The 11,368-nt window shown below is 30.6% G+C and overlaps 1 protein-coding gene across 1 annotated transcript; it reads right to left on the bottom strand.

Annotated features, from left to right (window-relative positions):
• Positions 1-236: 236 nt before the first annotated feature.
• Positions 237-893, bottom strand: LOC119612462 (sodium/potassium-transporting ATPase subunit beta-1-interacting protein-like; the record flags this gene model as incomplete). The annotated part of the gene is made up of 4 exons (XM_037968269.1): positions 237-289; positions 420-480; positions 541-738; positions 813-893. Coding segments are annotated over 4 exons (393 nt in total), but the record flags the coding sequence as incomplete, so codon positions are not given.
• Between the last annotated feature and the right edge of the window lie 10,475 nt (positions 894-11,368).

The raw sequence follows: 11,368 nt of genomic DNA, 5'->3' as shown, positions 1-11,368 counted from the left end.
TATTCCAAAAGCTTATCCACTATTATTCGTTTTTCATTTTATCCACAAAATCCTTGAAGTCTGTTGTATGGCTGCCACTCAAAAATAATTTATAAAGACAGACATCGACATATTTGTATAAATAACTAAAAGACAGCTTTAAATATATAACATATTATGTATACATTATGTTATAAATATAGAGAACATAAGAAATGTAAGAAATAACTTAAACTAAATTTAAACCTTAGCATGTATTAAGGAACCAAACTTGAACTATGACCTAAATTAACATTTGATATAAGATTTACTAAAAATAAACAAAAATCGTTTAACATGTTGTAGGTGTTTTTTTTTTATAAATTTTCAAATAAAATTAATAATAAAACTAAATAAAAGTTATTTTATAAAGAAAAAAATAATTTGAAAGAAAAACTTACATCTGTCATCTTCATCCAGGAAAATATAACTTATTAAAATGGCTCCCAAAATACCAAAGAACTAAAAAATAAAGAACAAAATTTTAATATAAATCGTTTGTAAAGAACTTTTAGATTTTACCGCTAAAACACATTGTACTCCCGACTGAACAACCTCCACTATATCGTAAGTAAGTAGACAATCATCTACAGTTTCAGGACGTATAGGACGATAGGGATCCTCTGAGGTTATATTTGTATTATAGATGGGCTTACAGCCGTAACCATTCACTTCAAACCAAGAGACACTACCAGTACCTAGATTTAGTAAATCGCTGTCCTAAAGGAAAACCAAAACAGAATAATAGTCAAATATTTAATTTTCTTTTTCTTTATAACGATTGAATGACTTACTCTATCCAATGTCCCCACATTTAAGTAGAAACATATTAAAAATGAATTCCAACCAATCCATAGGAAATTCCATATTAAATACTGTAAATAAAAAAAATAATAATAATAAAGCTATAATAAAGATGTTATTCATACATTTTATACATAAACAATCTGAACAATTGATTGAATGATTAATTGATTACTGTTGTATTTTGGGAAGGGGGAGAGAAAAAACTTCAATATCATTAATATTCATAAACACTTGAGATAATCAAAATGCAAAACTTTTATGAAATAAATATTTTTGAACGGAACAAATGTTTTATTAAATTTATGAATAAACTCGTATATTATATATGATATAGACCAATCGATAAGATAAGATACCACCAACTACAGTCAATTATCTACATGTGTGATGTTGCTTTGAGAGGGCTGTGTTTAGGGACCCTTTACCCACTCGCCTTATCTTCTTTTGCTGTAAGTTTTATAAGTTTTTAGGTCAATATTTAACCTCCTCTTCTTTTCATTGTTTATATACGGTTTTTTTTTCTCGATTATATGTATTAACTTTATTTGATTTGAAATCAATAAATAGAAATATATTTAAATGTTAAACAGTCGCTATGTGGTGACAGACAGCTGTAACTGACATGTGCCCACAAAGCAATAAAGTATTATTTTTATGATTTTTTGTCTGGGAGGGCACAAACTCCAAACATATTAAGTCATAAAATTAACGTGACGCACAAAATTAGGGTCCTGAATTATACGAATGTTATCACTGAACTAGAACTGAACTAGAACCGAACTAGAACTGAACTAGAACTGAACTAGAGCTGAACTAGAACTGAACTAGAACTGAAATTGAACTGAACTAGAACTGAACTAGAATTGAACTAGAACTGAACTAGAACTGAACTAGAACTGAACTAGAACTGAACTAGAACTGAACTAGAACTGAACTAGAACTGAACTAGAACTGAACTAGAACTGAACTAGAACTGAACTAGAACTGAACTAGAACTGAACTAGAACTGAACTAGAACTGAACTAGAACTGAACTAGAACTGAACTAGAACTGAACTAGAACTGAACTAGAACTGAACTAGAACTGAACTAGAACTGAACTAGAACTGAACTAGAACTGAACTAAGAACTGAAAGAACTGAACTAGAACTGAACTAGAACTGAACTAGAACTGAACTAGAACTGAACTAGAACTGAACTAGAATTGAACTAGAACTGAACTAGAACTGAACTAGAACTGACGAGAACTAGAACTAGAACTGACTAGAACTGAACTAGAACTGAACTAGAACTGAACTAGAACTGAACTAGAACTGAACTAGAACTGAACTAGAACTGAACTAGAACTGAACTAGAAACTGAACTAGAACTGAACTAGAACTGAACTAGAACTGAACTAGAACTGAACTAGAACTGAACTCGAACTAGAACTGAACTAGAACTGAACTAGAACTGAACTAGAAGAACTGAACTAGAACTAACTGAACTTAGAACTGAACTAGAACTGAACTAGACTGAACTAGAACTAGAACTGAACTAGAACTGAACTAGAACTGAACTAGAACTGAACTAGAACTGAAACTAGAACTGAACTAGAACTGAAACCTAGAACTGAACTAGAACTGAACTAGAACTGAACTAGAACTGAACTAGAACTGAACTAGAACTGAACTAGAACTGAACTAGAACTGAACTAGAACTGAACTAGAAAAACTGAACTGAACTAGAACTGAACTAGAACTGAACTAGAACTGAACTAGAACTGAACTAGAACTGAACTAGAACTGAACTAGAACTGAACTAGAACTGAACTAGAACTGAACTAGAACTGAACTAGAACTGAACTAGAACTGAACTAGAACTGAACTAGAACTGAACTAGAACTGAACTAGAACTGAACTAGAACTGAACTAGAACTGAACTAGAACTGAACTAGAACTGAACTAGAACTGAACTAGAACTGAACTAGAACTGAACTAGAACTGAACTAGAACTGAACTAGAACTGAACTAGAACTGAACTAGAACTGAACTAGAACTGAACTAGAACTTAACTAGAACTGAACTAGAACTGAACTAGAACTGAACTAGAACTGAACTAGAACTGAACTAGAACTAGAACTGAACTTGAACTTGAACTAGAACTAGAACTGAACTAGAACTGAACTAGAACTGAACTAGAACTGAACTAGAACTGAACTAGAACTGAACTAGAACTGAACTAGAACTGAACTAGAACTGAACTAGAACTGAACTAGAACTGAACTAGAACTGAACTAGAACTGAACTAGAACTGAACTAGAACTGAACTAGAACTGAACTAGAACTGAACTAGAACTGAACTAGAACTGAACTAGAACTGAACTAGAACTGAACTAGAACTGAACTAGAACTGAACTAGAACTGAACTAGAACTGAACTAGAACTGAACTAGAACTGAACTAGAACTGAACTAGAACTGAACTAGAACTGAACTAGAACTGAACTAGAACTGAACTGAACTAGAACTGAACTAGAACTGAACTAGAACTGAACTAGAACTGAACTAGAACTGAACTAGAACTGAACTAGAACTGAACTAGAACTGAACTAGAACTGAACTAGAACTGAACTAGAACTGAACTAGAACTGAACTAGAACTGAACTAGAACTGAACTAGAACTGAACTAGAACTGAACTAGAAATGAACTGAACTGAACTGGAACTGAACTGAACTGAACTAACTGAACTAGAACTGAACTAGAACTGAACTAGAACTGAACTAGAACTGAACTAGAACTGAACTAGAACTGAACTAGAACTGAACTAGAACTGAACTAGAACTGAACTAGAACTGAACTAGAACTGAACTAGAACTGAACTAGAACTGAACTAGAACTGAACTAGAACTGAACTAGAACTGAACTAGAACTGAACTAGAACTGAACTAGAACTGAACTAGAACTGAACTAGAACTGAACTAGAACTGATAAACTGAACTAGAACTGAACTAGAACTGAACTAGAACTGAACTAGAACTGAACTAGAACTGAACTAGAACTGAACTAGAACTGAACTAGAACTGAACTAGAACTGAACTAGAACTGAACTAGAACTGAACTAGAACTGAACTAGAACTGAACTAGAACTGAACTAGAACTGAACTAGAACTGAACTAGAACTGAACTAGAACTGAACTGGAACTGAACTAGAACTGAACTAGAACTGAACTAGAACTGAACTAGAACTGAACTAGAACTGAACTAGAACTGAACTAGAACTTAACTAGAACTGAACTAGGACTGAACTAGAACTGAACTAGAACTGAACTAGAAATGAACTAGAACTGAACTAGAACTGAACTAGAACTGAACTAGACTACTTAACTAATGAACTAGAACTGAACTAGAACTGAACTAGAACTGAACTAGAACTGAACTAGAACTGAACTAGAACTGAACTAGAACTGAACTAGAACTGAACTAGAACTGAAGTAGAACTGAACTAGAACTGAACTAGAACTGAACTAGAACTTAACTAGAACTTAACTAGAACTTAACTAGAACTGAACTATAACTGAACTAGAACTGAACTAGAACTTAACTAGAGCTTAACTAGAACTTAACTAGAACTTAACTAGAACTTAACTAGAACTTAACTAAACTTAACTAAAACTGAACTAGAGTTGAATTAGAACTAAACTGAAAATAAGTAGCACTAAACTAGAGCTGTACTAGAACCCTAGTCTAGACTATAGATTAGATTATGCTCTTCATCCTGCTATATTTTAATCATTAAAAGTATAGAAATTTAATTAAAGTCGATTTATTAATGTTTTTCATTCATCTTTTATGAATAAAGTTTATAATTAACTTGGTTTTTTTCCGAAAGTTTTTTTATGAATAAAGTTGATAATTTACTTATTTATACTTTTTAATTAGAAATTGGTGTACAGGGTGTTCTCGCTTCGACGAATTGTATAGTTTTATTTAAAAATGTTTCACTACGTTCAGATCTTACAAGATTTCTAGTTCTTTAATCATTTCTATAATCTGAACACGGAAAATTACGATAAATTTTATTTGTACTTCTGCCACTAATTGTTGTTTATTTTTCTAACTTGTCTTAAGCAATAAATCTCAAATAAATTCTAACTTTACTAGCATAACTTTTCCCCGACAAAAACTTTTATTTACTTATTATTTTTTGGTTGTACAAATACAAAATTTTTTGAGATAAGTAAGCAAACTATTACACAGAAAAAAAGTGTTAAAGTTAATAGAACAATAATACTTACTGTTATTATATTTTATTCTAAAATGATATGCTCCATAAAATCCAAATATTATAAATAAAATGTGAAAAAAATTAACAAATATTGGCGCCCACATGTATCCAAGAAAATCGAATACTTGGCGTTCGATTATAGTTATCTGGAAATAGAAGAAAGAAAACACAACAAATCATTATAGGAAAATATAAACAAATTTGAAAACAATAGAAGAGGAGTAATAAAACAATATTTTTACAAAGGAAATGAAAAAGTTTATTTATTTTTAAGGTTATATTATTTAAAAATACATAACTAAACAAGTTTCTTTCACTTTTTTTGTTGTAGTTAAAGAAAACTAATGGAAAACTTATTTGCAAAAGAATTTTGCCCCTTACCATGATTAATTTTAGCTTTTTTTTTTAATTTAGCTTTTTACCCTCCTCATACCTAAGTAGAACTTTAACCATTCAACATTTTGCATACAATTTTCACTTTCAATTGAATTATCAATAGAATTGGAATAATGTTTTTTTTTTATTTAATTTTCTGCAAATAAGGTCTATTCAAACTTCGATAATTTAAAACTGAAAACAGAGAAAACAAACACCTTTTGTCAAAAACAAACGAATGAAACCAAAACTAAACCAAATCGAAGTGAACCAAAAGTTTTTTCTAATGTAATTTACGCCAAAAGTGCAGTCAAGCATTCAACTCAATTTTGCGAACAAACAAACAGTCACAGTCATACAAACCCTCACACACACACATTTTTGCATTGAAATATACCAGGAAACGGAATTTTCAAAGGTTTCTCAAACCCAAAGAGGTTTGTCAATAACTCGATAACTCAAAAACTCTATAACTCAAAAACTCTATAACTCAATAACTGAATAACTCAATAACTCAATAACTCAGTAACTCAATAACTCAACAACTTAATAACTCAATAACCAACTAACTAACTAACTAACTAACTAACTAACTAACTAACTACTAACTAACTAACTAACTAACTAACTAACTAACTAACTAACTAACTAACTACTACTACTAACTAACTAACTACAACTAACTAACTAACTACTAACTCTAACTAACTACTAACTAACTAACTAACTAACTAACTAACTAACTAACTAACTAACTAACTACTAACTAACTAACTAACTACTAACTAACTAACTAACTAACTAACTAACTAACTACTAACTAACTAACTACTAACTAACTAACTAACTACTAACTAACTAACTAACTAACTACTAACTAACTAACTAACTAACTAACTAACTAACTACTAACTAACTAACTAACTAACTAACTAACTAACTAACTAACTAACTACTAACTACTAACTAACTAACTAACTACTAACTAACTAACTAACTAACTAACTAACTAACTACTAACTAACTAACTAACTAACTACTAACTAACTAACTAACTACTACTACTAACTAACTAACTAACTAACTAACTAACTAACTAACTAACTAACTAACTACTAACTAACTAACTAACTAACTAACTAACTAACTAACTAACTAACTAACTAACTAACTAACTAACTAACTAACTAACTAACTAACTACTAACTAACTAACTAACTACTAACTAACTAACTACTAACTAACTACTAACTACTACTAACTAACTAACTAACTAACTAACTAACTAACTACTAACTAACTAACTAACTAACTAACTACTAACTAACTAACTAACTAACTAACTAACTACTACTAACTAACTAACTAACTAACTACTACTAACTAACTAACTAACTAACTAACTAACTAACTAACTACTACTAACTAACTAACTAACTACTAACTAACTAACTAACTAACTAACTAACTAACTAAACTACTAACTAACTAACTAACTAACTAACTAACTACTACTACTAACTAACTAACTAACTAACTACTAACTAACTAACTAACTAACTAACTAACTAACTAACTAACTAACTAACTAACTACTAACTAACTACTACTAACTAACTACTACTAACTACTAACTAACTAACTAACTACTAACTAACTAACTACTACTAACTAACTAACTAACTAACTAACTAACTAACTAACTAACTAACTAACTACTACTAACTAACTAACTAACTAACTAACTACTAACTAACTAACTAACTAACTACTACTAACTAACTACTAACTAACTAACTACTACTAACTAACTAACTAACTAACTAACTAACTAACTAACTAACTAACTAACTAACTAACTAACTAACTAACTAACTAACTAACTACTAACTAACTAACTACTAACTACTAACTACTAACTAACTAACTAACTACTAACTAACTAACACTAACTAACTAACTAACTAACTAACTAACTAACTAACTACTAACTAACTAACTAACTAACTAACTAACTACTACTAACTAACTAACTAACTACTACTAACTAACTAACTAACTAACTACTAACTACTACTAACTAAACTACTAACTAACTAACTAACTAACTACTAACTAACTAACTAACTAACTAACTAACTAACTAACTAACTAACTAACTAACTAACTACTAACTAACTAACTAACTAACTACTAACTAACTAACTAACTAACTACTAACTAACTAACTAACTAACTAACTAACTACTAACTAACTAACTAACTAACTAACTAACTACTAACTAACTAACTAACTAACTACTAACTAACTAACTAACTAACTACTAACTAACTAACTAACTAACTAACTAACTACTAACTAACTACTAACTAACTAACTAACTAACTAACTACCTAACTAACTAACTAACACAAATCTGCTTTCTACTACAAATGTTTCTTGGGTTTCTAAACACACTCTCACTGATTCTCCCCTTTATTTGATATAAAACAAATTATTTGTTTTTACATCTATTGTATAATCAAGCCATGTGGTTGTTGTTGTTGTTGCAGATGATTTTTCGTCAAAACAAAAATTAGGCAAATTGCATGAAAACTAATAAAATTAGAACAATTTACATGAGAGTTTATTTATGTGCTTGTAAACACTCACACAAAGTTATACCATTCACGTGCGAATGGTTGCAGTGACCGAAAATAGGCAGATGCAAATAAAAGTCTATTAACATCAAAACATTGGATCGGGTGGTTGGCTGGTTGTGCCAAGCTTACTAAACCAGCAAACATTTGTGTGTCAAATCATAATAGTTCTTAAAATGAACTAATTGAGAAAAGTTTTATAAAGTTGTTATTGGGTTTTAAAGTTTTAATTTTTCAATTGTTTGTCTACATGTTCGCTGGCTACACACATGCACATGCCATAGATTTCTATAAAATTTGATTTTTTTTTTGTTTGTTTTTCATTCGTTTTGTTTATCAAATATTGTATAATAATTGCTGTTTTGTAAAATATACTAATTATCGTATTGCATTTAGGATTTGGCAACAATCTTAAGAGCAACCAATTACTCAAGTGTTTGAACACCCTATACTTTGTATGTTAAATAGAAAAAGTGAATCAAGAATCTTTAGAGCTTAACGAATCACAATTATTTTCTTAGACTATGTATCCATTATAACCCAAATATTAAGTCTCTACACAAGGTCATCTCATTCTCACTTATTTCACAGTAGAATGCTTGTAAGTCTTGGAAGTTCTATGATGCCAAAAGTACTTGTAAACTCTGATAGGGTTGGGGTATGTGCTCATAACAGGGGATATTATGCAATCAGATAAAAATTACCATATGGTTTGAAATCTTAATAAGTGTTTTTTTCGTGCATTCCAATTATTAAAAATTATTAAATACAAATTAGGATTTTGCTGAAAACATGTGTTTAATTTTAAGATTTTACTATAGTTATATGAAAAGTGTCTAAAAGTATAATCGGAAAAGTAACAATATAGACTAGACTATAGACTAGACTATAGACTAGACTATAGACTAGACTATAGACTAGACTATAGACTAGACTATAGACTAGACTATAGACTAGACTATAGACTAGACTATAGACTAGACTATAGACTAGACTATAGACTAGACTATAGACTAGACGATACTAGACTATAGACTAGACTATAGACTAGACTATAGACTAGACTATAGACTAGACTATAGACTAGACTATAGACTAGACTATAGACTAGACTATAGACTAGACTATAGACTAGACTATAGACTAGACTATAGACTAGACTATAGACTAGACTATAGACTAGACTATAGACTAGACTATAGACTAGACTATAGACTAGACTATAGACTAGACTATAGACTAGACTATAGACTAGACTATAGACTAGACTATAGACTAGACTATAGACTAGACTATAGACTAGACTATAGACTAGACTATAGACTAGACTATAGACTAGACTATAGACTAGACTATAGACTAGACTATAGACTAGACTATAGACTAGACTAGACTAGACTATAGACTAGACTATAGACTAGACTATAGACTAGACTATAGACTAGACTATAGACTAGACTATAGTCTAGACTATAGACTAGACTATAGACTAGACTATAGTCTAGACTATAGACTAGACTATAGACTAGACTATAGACTAGACTATAGACTAGACTATAGACTAGACTATAGACTAGACTATAGACTAGACTATAGACTAGACTATAGACTAGACTATAGACTAGACTATAGACTAGACTATAGACTAGACTATAGACTAGACTATAGACTAGACTATAGACTAGACTATAGACTAGACTATAGACTAGACTATAGACTAGACTATAGACTAGACTATAGACTAGACTATAGACTAGACTATAGACTAGACTATAGACTAGACTATAGACTAGACTATAGACTAGACTATAGACTAGACTATAGACTAGACTATAGACTAGACTATAGACTAGACTATAGACTAGACTATAGACTAGACTATAGACTAGACTATAGACTAGACTATAGACTAGACTATAGACTAGACTATAGACTAGACTATAGACTAGACTATAGACTAGACTATAGACTAGACTATAGACTAGACTATAGACTATAGACTAGACTATAGACTAGACTATAGACTAGACTGTAGACTAGACTATAGACTAGACTATAGACTAGACTATAGACTAGACTATAGACTAGACTATAGACTAGACTATAGACTAGACTATAGACTAGACTATAGACTAGACTATAGACTAGACTATAGACTAGACTATAGACTAGACTATAGACTAGACTATAGACTAGACTATAGACTAGACTATAGAGACTATAGACTAGACTATAGACTAGACTATAGACTAGACTATAGACTAGACTATAGACTAGACTATAGACTAGACTATAGACTAGACTATAGACTAGACTATAGACTAGACTATAGACTAGACTATAGACTAGACTATAGACTAGACTATAGACTAGACTATAGACTAGACTATAGACTAGACTATAGACTAGACTATAGACTAGACTATAGACTAGACTATAGACTAGACTATAGACTAGACTATAGACTAGACTATAGACTAGACTATAGACTAGACTATAGACTAGACTATAGACTAGACTATAGACTAGACTATAGACTAGACTATAGACTAGACTATAGACTAGACTATAGACTAGACTATAGACTAGACTATAGACTAGACTATAGACTAGACTATAGACTAGACTATAGACTAGACTATAGACTAGACTAGACTAGACTATAGACTAGACTAAACTATAGACTAGACTAAACTATAGACTAGACTATAGACTAGACTATAGACTAGACTAGACTAGACTATAGACTAGACTAGACTATAGACTAGACTAGACTATAGACTAGAATAGACTAGACTATAGACTAGACTAGACTATAACTAGACTATAGACTAGACTATAGACTAGACTATAGACTAGACTATAGACTAGACTATAGACTAGACTATAGACTAGACTATAGACTAGACTATAGACTAGACTATAGACTAGACTATAGACTAGACTATAGACTAGACTATAGACTAGACTATAGACTAGACTATAGACTAGACTATAGACTAGACTATAGACTAGACTATAGACTAGACTATAGACTAGACTATAGACTAGACTATAGACTAGACTATAGACTAGACTATAGACTAGACTATAGACTAGACTATAGACTAGACTATAGACTAGACTATAGACTAGACTATAGACTAGACTATAGACTAGACTATAGACTAGACTATAGACTAGACTATAGACTAGACTATAGACTAGACTATAGACTAGACTATAGACTAGACTATAGACTAGACTATAGACTAGACTATAGAC

Source organism: Lucilia sericata, unplaced genomic scaffold, assembly GCF_015586225.1.
Source record: "Lucilia sericata isolate MDLA Ls3-8-SP2 unplaced genomic scaffold, ASM1558622v1 Contig001694F_arrow, whole genome shotgun sequence".
Taxonomy (NCBI): Eukaryota; Metazoa; Arthropoda; class Insecta; order Diptera; family Calliphoridae; genus Lucilia; species Lucilia sericata.
This window is presented reverse-complemented; position numbering and strand designations above follow the sequence as displayed.